We start from the raw sequence: 12,335 nt of genomic DNA on the forward strand, positions 1-12,335 counted from the left end.
AGGGAAGCAGAAAAAAAGCTTGCTCCCTTCCTCCCTGTGGCTTCCTTTCACATATTTATACATGGCTATCATATCCCCTCTCAGCCTTCTCTTCTTCAGGCTAAACATGCCCAGCTCCTTAAGCCGCTCCTCATAGGGCTTGTTCTCCAGACCCTTGATCATTTTAGTCGCCCTCCTCTGGACACATTCCAGCTTGTCAATATCTCTCTTCAATTGTGGTGCCCAGAATTGGACACAATATTCCAGGTGTGGTCTAACCAAAGCAGAATAGAGCATGGGGAGCATGACTTCCCTAGATCTAGACACTAGGCTCCTCTTGATGCAGGCCAAAATCCCATTGGCTTTTTTTGCCACCACATCACATTGTTGGCTCATGTTTAACTTGTTGTCCACGAGGACTCCAAGATCTTTTTCACACGTACTGCTCTCGAGCCAGGCATTGTCCCCCATTCTGTATCTTTGCATGTCGTTTTTCCTGCCAAAGTGGAATATCTTGCATTTGTCCCTGTTGAACTTCATTTTGTTAGTTTTGGCCCATCTCTCTAATCTGTCAAGATTTTTTGAATCCTGCTCCTGTCCTCTGGAGGTCTATGGTGGCTCCAAAAACTGTAGTTCTATAGGTAAAATCCCGAAAGTGGGCCTTGAAATGTTTTTCTAAATACTCTTTCTGCAAACAGACCACTTTAAATCAAGAAGCAAGTTGAGGAGGGGGAAAAAACCCATCCTCCAAACCCAAACAAAGAATTCCTTTGATTCTTCAATTCAGGCCACAACTCCTAACTCGGCTTTGATTCCTCAGCAATAAATATGTGCAAGCAGCATTTTATTTTTCCTCTCTTCGTGCGCTCTTTGGCTCCGGCTTCCTATCTGGGTGCCTTGGTTTGGCAAAGAGCCGGGAGAGAAATCTCAGCCTCTCTCTCCCTTTCTCTCTCCTTGCTCAAGCCTTGAAGGCCCGGTCTCCACGAGGGCACCTTTCCCTTTATGAAATGATTGCTTTTACCTCGGGGTTATCTCCTTCCTCTGAAGATGTGTGCCGCAGCAGCAAGCGTGCGCCCGGCGCTTTATCAACAGCAGGGCTTATTAAACACTCTCGCAAAGCCCTTATTGCCAAAGTGGGAGGGAAAAGGATGAAGGCGGAGGGGGATGTCGACAGCACATTTCCTTTCTTTCCCTGGACCAGCGTAAATGCTCAGTTCCCGAGTTAACATTAACAACTTGACCGCCTCTGGGAACGGTTTCAAAGATCTTTCATCCCAACATTGTGTTCTATTTATGAAAGGATGGAGTGCCGCTGTTTTTCCCCCCCTAACAGCTAAGCTAATTTTGCTTAAATGGAACATCACTTTCCTTCTTCTATCTGCACTATCCAGAAGCCGGCTTTTGTCTCCCTCTTGCAAATTACCTGTTTCCAATATGGAAGTCATCACACTTTGCTCTCTTTTTTCTGGCTCTCCATTCTTAATCACAGCTGTGTTAGAATCATAGAATCATAGAATCCAAGAGTTGGAAGAGACCTCCTGGGCCATCCAGTCCAACCCCATTCAGCCAAGAAGCAGGAATATTGCATTCAAATCACCCCTGACAGGTGACCATCCAGCTTCCAAAGAAGGAGCCTCCACCACACTCCGGGGCAGAGAGTTCCACTGCTGAACGGCTCTCACAGTCAGGAAGATCTTCCTCATGTTCAGATGGAATCTCCTCTCTTGTAGTTTGAAGCCATTGTTCCATTGCGTCCTAGTCTCCAAGGATGCAGAAAACAAGCTTGCTCCCTCCTCCCTGTGGCTTCCTCTCACATATTTATACATGGCTATCATATCTCCTCTCAGCCCTCTCTTCTTCAGGCTAAACATGCCCAGCTCCTTAAGCCGCTCCTCATAGGGCTTGTTCTCCAGACCCTTTATCATTTTAGTCGCTCTCCTCTGGACACATTCCAGCTTGTCAATATCTCTCTTGAATTGTGGTGCACAGAATTGGACACAATATTCCAGATGTGGTCTAACCAAAGCAGAATAGAGCATGGGTAGCATGACTTCCCTGGACCTAGACACTATGCTCCTCTTGATGCAGGCCAAAATCCCATTGGCTTTTTTTGCCGCCACATCACATTGTTGGCTGATGTTTAACTTGTTGTCCACGAGGACTCCAAGATCTTTTTCACACGTACTGCTCTCGAGCCAAGTGTCCCCCATTTTGTATCTTTGCATTTCATTTTTCCTGCCAAAGTGGAGTATCTTGCATTTGTCACTGTTGAACTTCATTTTGTTAGTTTTGGCCCATCTCTCATCTGTCAAGATGGTTTTGAATCCTGCTCCTGTCCTCTGGGGTGTTGGCTCTCCCTCGCAATTTGGTGTCGTCTGCAAACTTGATGATCCTGCCTTCTAACCCTTCATCTAAGTCATTAATAAAGATGTTGAACAGGACCGGGCCCAGTGCCACATTCATCAAACATCACTTTCCTTCTTCTATCTGCACTATCCAGAAGCCTGCTTTTGTCTCCCTCTTGCAAATTACCTGCTTCCAATATGGAAGTCATCACACTTTGCTCTCTTTTCTCTGTCTTTCCATTCTTAATCACAGCTGTGTGATACTGCACAAGACGATCCTTCAGTGCCACATTCATCAAACATTTCTCTGGGTTGTTGTAGGTTTTTCGGGCTGTATGGCTATGTTCTAGAAGCATTCTCTCCTGACGTTTTGCCTGCATCTGTGGCAAGCATCCTCAGAGGTAGTGAGGTTTGTTGGAAACTAGGAATATGGGTTTACATATCTGTGGAATGATGTCCAGGATGGGAGAAAGAACTTATGCTCTAACAAATTGTGAATATCCTGCGGCTCCTCCATGATGACATGATGGCAACAGTTTTGGACAACAATGGCTCCCAAACTGCACGACAGCTCCAAGAAAAATGCAGGGAACAAAACCAACCTCTGTACATGGCATTCATCGACCTTGCAAAGGCATTCGACACAGTGAATCGCAGCGCTCTCTGGACCATCCTCCTAAAAATCGGGTACCCTAAGAAATTCGTGAACATCCTGCGGCTCCTCCACGATGACATGATGGCAACAGTCTTGGACAGCAATGGCTCCCAAAGTGACCCATTTAAGGTGGAATCAGGTGTCAAACAAAGATGTGTTATTGTCCCAACCTTATTCTCCATCTTCATCGCGATGATACTTCACCTTGTTGATGGGAAGCTTCCCACCGGAGTGGAAATCATCATTAGGGGACTATTACATACAGCTCTGTACATGGCATTCATTGACCTTGCAAAGGCATTCGACACAATGAATTGCAGCGCTCTCTGGACCATCCTCCTAAAAATCGGGTGCCCTAACAGATTTGTGAACATCCTGCGGCTCCTCCATGAGGACATGATGGCAACAGTCTTGGACAGCAGTGGCTTTCAAAGTGACCCATTTAAGGTGGAATCAGGTGCCAAACAAGGATGTGTTATTGCCCCAACTTTATTCTCCATCTTCATCGCTATGATACTTCAACTTGTTGATGGGAAGCTTCCCACCGGAGTGGAAATAATCTGTCGGACAGATGGCAAGCTATTTAACCTCAGCAAACTGAAAGCCAAAACCAAGGTTACAACATCTGTTATAGAACTCCAGTATGCTGATGACAACGTCATCTGTGCACATTCAGAAGAAGATCTACAAGCCACTCTAAACACCTTTGCAGAAGCATACAAGAAGCTCAACCTGTCATTGAACATCGAGAAAACCAAAGTGCTCATTACCTCTGAAGATGCTTGCCATAGATGCAGGCGAAACGTCAGGAGAAAAATTGCCTCCAGAACATGGCCATATAGCCCGGAAAAACCTACAACAACTCACAAACCAAAGTGCTGTTCCAACAGTCACCAACCAACCCCTCTCCAATGCCAGAGATACAGCTTAATGGCGTGACATTTATTTATTTATTTATTTATTTTGCGCATTTCTACCCCGCCCTTCTCAACCCCGAGGGGGGACTCAGGGCGGCTTACAAAAGGCACAATTCGATGCCAACACAGACAATAAGATAAAAAACATTAGAAAATGTGGGCCATTTCCGCTACCTTGGCAGCCACCTCTCTCACCTGGAGCATTATCTCACTAGTGGTGAGACTGGCTCAGTGCCTCTGCACTAAGCTTTTATTTATTTATTTATTTATTTACAGCTTTTATATTCCACCCTTCTCACCCCACAGGGGACTCAGGGTGGATTACAGTGTACACATATATGGCAAACATTCAATGCCAATTTTTGACATACAACACATACAGACATACACAGAGGCTTTCATCGTCCATCTGCAACACTGATGAAGTACTTCCGCATTCCCTGCATACTTTTGCTGGAGTGCTTGCTGGAGTCTTCTTTATGGCCTCATAAATTAGTTAATTTAGCCTCCCCACACTTTAAGGTGGTACCTAATTTTCCTACTTGACAGATGCAACTGTCTTTCAGGTTGCAAAGGTCGACAACAGGCTACACAATTGGTTGGAAACTCACTCCAACCCGGGCTGGCTTTGAACTCATGATCTTTTGGTCAGAGTGATCTTAATGCAGTGGTTCAGCCGGCACAAGGGTTTAACCCATTGTGCCATTGTGGCTCCTTCAAAGCAGCTGGAATAGTGGGATCTCAGGGGATTAATTGGGACCATTCCTAGCAGATTGGAACAGTTGGAGTTTTGGGGTGCCTCTACGCTATAGAATTGGTTCATACCACTTTAACTGCACTGGCTTTATGCTATGGAATCCTTGGTGAAGGACCACCCGACAATGCTAAAGAGTAAAGTCAAATGATACTCAGCCAGCTGCGCCACAATCTCCAGAGATGGGAGTTTTTAGATCTTCACACTCTTGTTCTTCCTAGACCAGTTCACATGGAAACACACCTTGATAACTCAACCTGATGGAAGCAGCAGCTCTATCAGAACCAAGGTGGTATTTCATCTCTGGCGACTCTTCCACACATACAGTCTGTCACTTGATGTCACTGTTTCCAAATGATGTACAGGCATGGATCTATCAAAGTCCATGTGACTTATCTACCTTAGGACTGATCTACAGGTAATGCTGTGGATGTAGCATATCTTGACAAGGTTCCTCATGATCATCTTTCAAATAAACTAGTAAAATCCGGATTAGATAGTACTACCGTTGGTCAAGTGACTGAACCGCAAGGAAGTCCACCATTGTGCATGTAGCAGGACTCAGGTTGCATTGCAGCAGATGATCAGTGGTTTGCTCTTCTCCACACTTGCATGTCGTGGATTCCACTTTGTGGCTCCATTTCTTGAGGTTGGCTCTGCATCTCGTGGTGCCAGAGCGCAGTCTGTTCAGCGCCTTCCAAGTCGCCCAGTTTTCTGTGTGCCCAGGGGGGAGTCTCTCATTTGGTATCAGCCATTGATTGAGATTCTGGGTTTGAGCCTGCCACTTTTGGACTCTCGCTTGCTGAGGTGTTCCAGCGAGTGTCTCTGTAGATCTTAGAAAACTATTCTAGTCTCACCTGGTATAGCATTCTCACCTGGTATAGTAGTCTCACCTGGTATAGTATTCTCACCTGGTATAGTAGTCTCACCTGGTATAGTAGTCTCACCTGGTATAGTAGTCTCACCTGGTATAGCATTCTCACCTGGTATAGTAGTCTCACCTGGTATAGTAGTCTCACCTGGTATAGTAGTCTCACCTGGTATAGTATTCTCACCTGGTATAGTATTCTCACCTGGTATAGTAGTCTCACCTGGTATAGTAGTCTCACCTGGTATAGTATTCTCACCTGGTATAGTATTCTCACCTGGTATAGTAGTCTCACCTGGTATAGTAGCCTCACCTGGTGTAGTATTCTCACCTGGTATAGTAGCCTCACCTGATATAGTAGCCCCACCTGGTATAGTAGTCTCACCTGGTATAATAGTCTCACCTGGTATAGTAGCCTCACCTGGTATAGTAGTCTCACCTGGTATAGTATTCTCACCTGGTATAGTAGTCTCACCTGGTATAGTATTCTCACCTGGTATAGTAGCTTCACCTGGTATAGTATTCTCACCTGGTATAGTATTCTTACCTGGAATACTATGTCATATTCTGGGCACCACAGTTTAAGAGGAATGTTGACAAGATGGATGGTGTCCAGAGGAGGACAACTAAAAGGATCAAAAGTCTGGAGACCATGATTTTTTTGGAGGATCATCTTAAAGAATTGGGTTTGTTTTGCCTCAGAAGAGAAGGTTGAGAGGAGACATGATCTCCATATCTAAATATATGAAAAGATGTCATAAGGAAGAGGGAGCATGCTTGTTTTCCGCTGCTCTGGAGATTAGGACTCAATGGAGCCATGGGTTCAAATGACCAAAAAAAAGAGTTTCCACTTCAACATTAGGAAGAACCTTCTGACCATAAGAATCATTCAACAGAGGAACTCACGGCCTCTGAGTCTGGTGGGTGCTCCTTCTTTGGAGGCTTTTAAACGGGTTGGATGGCCATCTGTCAGGGGTACTTTGAATGTTCTTTTCCTTCATGGCAGGGGGTTGGACTGGATAGCCCATGCGGTCTCTTCCAACTCTATGATTCTATGTAATTTGTTTCAACATACACAATGGCCATCATGGCAATCTACCATTTCATATTTCAACGTACTTTTCTGCTTTACAGGTATGGCATCTGGCCTTTCGGGGTCTTCAAAAAGTTGGGCATACCAGGACCTAGACCCCTCCCTTTCATCGGGACTGCTTTGGCCTATCGCAAAGTAAGCTCACAAATATTGTATTGTCGAAGGCTTTCATGGCTGGAATCACTAGGTTCTTGTGGGGGTTTTTTCGGGCTATAGGGCCATGTTCTAGAGGCATTTCTCCTGACGTTTCACCTGCATCTATGGCAAGCATCCTCAGAGGTAGTGAGCATATTATTTGAGAACACAGAAATGCTGGACCACTCCAACAACCACCATGTCAGACTACAGAGAGAAGCCATTGAAATCCACAAGCATGTGGACAATTTCAACAGAAAGGAAGAGACTGTGAAAATGAACAAAATCTGGCTACCACTATTAAAAAAAACTCTAAAATTACAACAGCAAAACAGCAGAGAGGAAACAACCAGGCACATCTTAACACCTCTCAACGAAAGATTCTCCCAGGCTCAGCCAGGCCTTCAAATGCTAATGAAGGTGGTCAGTTGAAACATTCACACCTAGCTCCAGCAGAGAAGAGCTCTTTGCCCCACCCCAGCCATTCCACAGATATATAAACCCGTTGTCCTAATCCCAACAGATCTCACTACCTCTGGGGATGCTTGCCATAGATGCAGGCGAAACGTCAGGAGAAATGCCTCTAGAACATGGCCATATAGCCCAAAAACACCCACAAGAACCTACTCACAAATATTGATTGACATTTTGCAATATGGGTGGTTTCTACTTTATAACTCACTTGATGTCCTTCACCACTTCCTTATGTCATACATGAAGGTGAACAGACGTCCTGTTGTAAACTAACCACAGTTCCTTGTAATGCCTGAATCCACTCATCTGTGTCTTGTAACAATGAATGTTTCTAAGATTGTGTCTGCATTTTACTGAATTTTGGTACAACTGATTGTAGTCTATTGTGGTGCTTCATTTTGACTCTATATTAAAACGTTTCCTTACAGGGACTCTTGGCGTTTGACAAAGCCTGCTTTAAGAAATATGGAAAAATCTGGGGGTAAGCAGCATATATTCTTTAATTTGCCAATCTCTACTGAAATGATTGCTAGTTTAAGCAACTCAAATCTTAGAACAGTGGTTCTTAACCTTCCTAATGCCGTGACCCTTTAGTACAGGTCCTCATGTTGTGGTGACCCCCAACCATAATGTTATTTTCGTTGCTACTTCACAACTGTAATTTTGCTACTGTTATGAATCGTCATGTAAATATCTGATATGCAGGATGTATTTTCAGTCACTGGAACAAATTTGGCACAAATACCCAATAAGCCCAAATTTGAATACTGGTGAGGTTGGGGGTGATTGATTTTGTCATTTGATAATGCTGGAGTTGCTGGGATTTATAGTTCACCTAAAATTAAAGAGCCTTTTGAACTCCACCAATGATGGAATTGAATCGAACTGGGCACACAGAATTCCCATGACCAAGAGAAAATACTGGGAAGGTCTGGTGGACATTGACCTTGAGTTTTTTGGAGTTGTAGTTCACCTACTTCCAGAGAACACTGTGGATTCAAGCAATGATGGATCTGGATCAAACTTGGCACAAATACTCAATATGCCCAAATGCGAACACTGGTAGAGTTTGGAGAAAATAGACCTTGCCATTTGGGAGTTGTAATTATTGGGATTTATAGTTTACCCACAATGAAATAGCATTCTGAACCCCACCGATAGAATTGGACCGAACTTTCCACACAGAACCCCCATGATCAACAGAAAATACTATGTTTTCTGATGGTCTTTGGCGACCCCTCTGACACCCCCTCGTGACCCCCACGGGGGTCCCGACCCCTAGGTTGAGAAACACTGTCTTAGAAGGAGAGAAAAAAAAAGACCTGGACCCACAAAATCTCTTATTTTAAAAACCTACCAAGTTTCAACAATTTGAGCACAAATTTTTGTCCTAGGTTTTACGATGGCCGAACCCCAGTCTTGGCCATCACCGATCCAGCTGTCATCAAAGCGGTCTTAGTGAAGGAGTGCTACTCGGTTTTCACCAATCGGAGGGTAAGTTCCCATTTGAGACTTTGTCTTTCTGCTTCCCTGGAGACTAGGATGCAATGGAACAATGGCTCCAAACTACAAGAAAGGCGATTCCATTTGAACATTAGGAAGAACTTCCTGACTGTGAGAGCTGTTCAGCAGTGGAACTCTCTGCCCCATAGGGAGTGTGGTGGAGGCTCCTTCTTTGGAGGCTTTTAAACAGAGGCTGGATGGCTATCTGTTGGGAGTGCTTTGAATGCAATTTTCCTGCTTCTTGGCAGAATGGGGTTGGACTGGATGGCCCATGAGGTCTCTTCCAACTCTAGGATTCTATGATTCTTGCAAGGTGGGAAAAAATCACTCTTAAACCTGATGATCCAAACTAATCCCCTCTCTCTTAGAGATGAGTAACTCTTGATAGTGTGTACCATAAGGACCATCCAGCCCAACTCCCATTCCCAAGAACAAGCAAGGCTGAAAGCGCAGAGAGGATGTGGAAATTAGGCAATGTGATGGTGAAGGACATAATTGTGTCCAATTCTGGGCACCACAATTGAAGAGAGATACTGACAAGCTGGAATGTGTCCAGAGGAGGGCGACTAAAATGATCAAGTGTCTGGAGAACAAGCCCTATGAGGAGCGGCTTAAGGAGCTGGGCATTTTTAGCCTGAAGAAGAGAAGGCTGAGAGGAGATACGATAGCCATGTATAAATATGTGAGAGGAAGCCACAGGGAGGAGGAGGGAGCAAGCTTGTTTTCTGCTTCCCTGGAGACTAGGATGCAATGGAACAATGGCTTCAAACTACAAGGAAGGAGATTCCATCTGAACATGAGGAAGAACTTCCTGACTGTGAGAGCCGTTCAGAAGTGGAACTCTCTGCCCCAGAGTGTGGTGGAGGCTCCTTCTTTGGAAGCTTTTATACAGAGGCTGGATGGCCTTCTGTCAGGGATGATTTGAATGCAATATTCCTGCTTCTTGGCAGAATGGGGTTGGACTGGATGGCCCATGAGGCCTCTTCCAACTCTTTGATTCTATGATGCTATGATTCTAAGTGAAGCACTAGTGCAGGCATGGGCCAACTTGGGCTCTCCAGGTGTTTTGGACTTCAATTCCCACAATTCCTAACAGCCAGTAGGTTGTTAGGAATGGTGGGAGTTGAAGTTCAAAACACATGGAAGTTTGCCCAGGCCTGCACTAGAGACTGAACTTTTCCTGAACCATATGGATGAGCTTATTTATTTATTTCATGCATTTTTACTCCACCCTTCCTCGCCGGAAAGGGGACTCAGGGCGGGCTCACACAAGCTCCATATGATGCTATCAACATATAAACATTAAAGACATTAAAATCATTAAAAACATTATACAATTCATTAAAACAATAAACAGTTAAAACCATATCCAAGTCTGAGCAGATTCAATGTCACAATTTCAATTGCCGCTATCCACTAATCAAACGCCTAGTCCCAAAGCCATGTCTTCAATTGTCTTCTAAAGGACAGGAGGGAGGTGGCCAACCTGATGTCCCTGGGGAGAGAGTTCCATAGATGGGGGGCCACTGCACAGAAGGCCCTGTCTCTCGTTCCCACCAACTGCGTTTGTGATAGTGGTGGGATCAAGAGCAGGGCCTCTCCTGAAGATCTTAAACTTCGTGATGGTTCATAACAGGAGATACATTCGGACAGGTAATCTGGGCCAGAACCATTTAGGGCTTTAAAGGTTAAAACCAGCACCTTGAATTGTGCTCAGAAGCTGATCGGCAGCCAGTGGAGCTGACGTAACACAGGAGTTGAATGCTCCCTGTATGCTGCTCCGGTGAGCAACCTGACTGCCGACTGTTTGACTAGTTGAAGCTTCTGGGCAGTCTTCAAAGGCAGCCCCATGTAGAGAGCGTTGCAGTAGTCTATTCGGGATGTAACAAGAGCGTGGACCACTATGGCCAAGTCAGATGGGTTGTATCCTCACTGTATGCTGCTCCGCTGAGCAACCTGACTGCCGACTGTTTGACTAGTTGAAGCTTCCGGGCAGTCTTCAAAGGCAGCCCCATGTAGAGAGCGTTGCAGTAGTCTATTCGGGATGTAACAAGAGCGTGGACCACTATGGCCAAGTCAGATGGGTTGTATCCTCACTGTATGCTGCTCCGCTGAGCAACCTGACTGCCGACTGTTTGACTAGTTGAAGCTTCCGGGCAGTCTTCAAAGGCAGCCCCACGTAGAGAGCGTTGCAGTAGTCTATTCGGGATGTAACAAGAGCGTGGACCACTATGGCCAAGTCAGATGGGTTGTATCCTCACTGTATGCTGCTCCGCTGAGCAACCTGACTGCCGACTGTTTGACTAGTTGAAGCTTCCGGGCAGTCTTCAAAGGCAGCCCCACATAGAGAGCATTGCAGTAGTCTATTCGGCATGTAACAAGAGCATGGACCACTATGGCCAAGTCAGATGGGTCGTATCCTCACTGTATGCTGCTCCGCTGAGCAACCTGACTGCCGACTGTTTGACTAGTTGAAGCTTCCGGGCAGTCTTCAAAGGCAGCCCCATGTAGAGAGTGTTGCAGTAGTCTATTCGGGATGTAACAAGAGCGTGGACCACTATGGCCAAGTCAGATGGGTTGTATCCTCACTGTATGCTGCTCCGCTGAGCAACCTGACTGCCGACTGTTTGACTAGTTGAAGCTTCCGGGCAGTCTTCAAAGGCAGCCCCACATAGAGAGCATTGCAGTAGTCTATTCGGCATGTACCAAGAGTGTGGACCACCATGGCCAAGTCAGATGGGTTACCATCCTGTCCTCACATGGGAAGCAGTAGCAGAGTTATTTGGATACACAACAGGGTTTTATTACCCTGCATTTCAAAGGATAGGAAGAAAAAATGGAGATGAGAAGGAGAAGGAGGATGCCAATAGAGACCTTAATGCAATCCATACCAGATACATTTATTCCCATAATGGTTTTTTGGTTTTTCCCTCGCCAATTTCAGAAATTTGGCCCAACTGGCAAACTGGAAAGTGCTGTTTCCCTTGCTGAAGATGAAAACTGGAAGAGGATCCGCACCGTGCTCTCTCCAACCTTCACCAGTGGAAAGTTGAAGGAGGTAAGAACGTGCAGACGGTTTGCAACAAACCACCACGAGGGGCAATGTATGAGGGTTGAATGAAAAGTAATGCCTCCACCCTCGTTACTTGGGTTTGGATGGGAATATTTTAATAAATCAAACGCAGAAATAATCCTTAGAATGTGCTCTTTAACTTGCTTGAAAGTTTACTCTGAGTAATATGACGATCGCCCTGAATCAATCTGTCAACCTTTTGCTTGTGAAACTTGGTGGCGGCTGTCACAGGATGTCCAACTCTTTGTTTATCACGCAAATCAGACATTCCCACTTCAACATCTTTAAACTTACTCGCCCAACGACGCACAGTACTCACATCAACACAGTCACCATAAACAGCTTGCATTCTGTGATTAATCTCTTTTGGGGTGACACCTTCTGCTGTCAAGAATTCAATGACTGCACGTTGCTTAAGTCGCATTGACCGACCTTCTGCGCAGGGTTCCATACTTCACACTTTAACAGCACAACCGTTCAATGCTAAGGCTTCCTGCCAAAATGGAACTGTAGAGGATAGTCTACTGAACAAGCCAGTA

At 45.3% G+C, this 12,335-nt stretch overlaps 1 protein-coding gene across 1 annotated transcript in view; it reads left to right on the forward strand.

Moving 5' to 3' along the window:
• Window positions 1-11,781, forward strand: part of LOC137095778 (cytochrome P450 3A9-like) — a gene marked incomplete at its 3' end in the record, with an annotated part of 53,975 nt that extends 42,194 nt beyond the window's left edge. The window contains exons 2-5 of the mRNA XM_067462539.1: window positions 6,653-6,746; window positions 7,649-7,701; window positions 8,615-8,714; window positions 11,668-11,781. Coding sequence (XP_067318640.1) covers window positions 6,653-6,746; window positions 7,649-7,701; window positions 8,615-8,714; window positions 11,668-11,781 — 361 coding nt within the window. The remainder of the gene's footprint in view (window positions 1-6,652; window positions 6,747-7,648; window positions 7,702-8,614; window positions 8,715-11,667) is intronic.
• Between the last annotated feature and the right edge of the window lie 554 nt (window positions 11,782-12,335).

This window comes from Anolis sagrei, unplaced genomic scaffold (genome assembly GCF_037176765.1).
Source record: "Anolis sagrei isolate rAnoSag1 unplaced genomic scaffold, rAnoSag1.mat MAT_SCAFFOLD_25, whole genome shotgun sequence".
Classification (NCBI taxonomy): Eukaryota; Metazoa; Chordata; class Lepidosauria; order Squamata; family Dactyloidae; genus Anolis; species Anolis sagrei.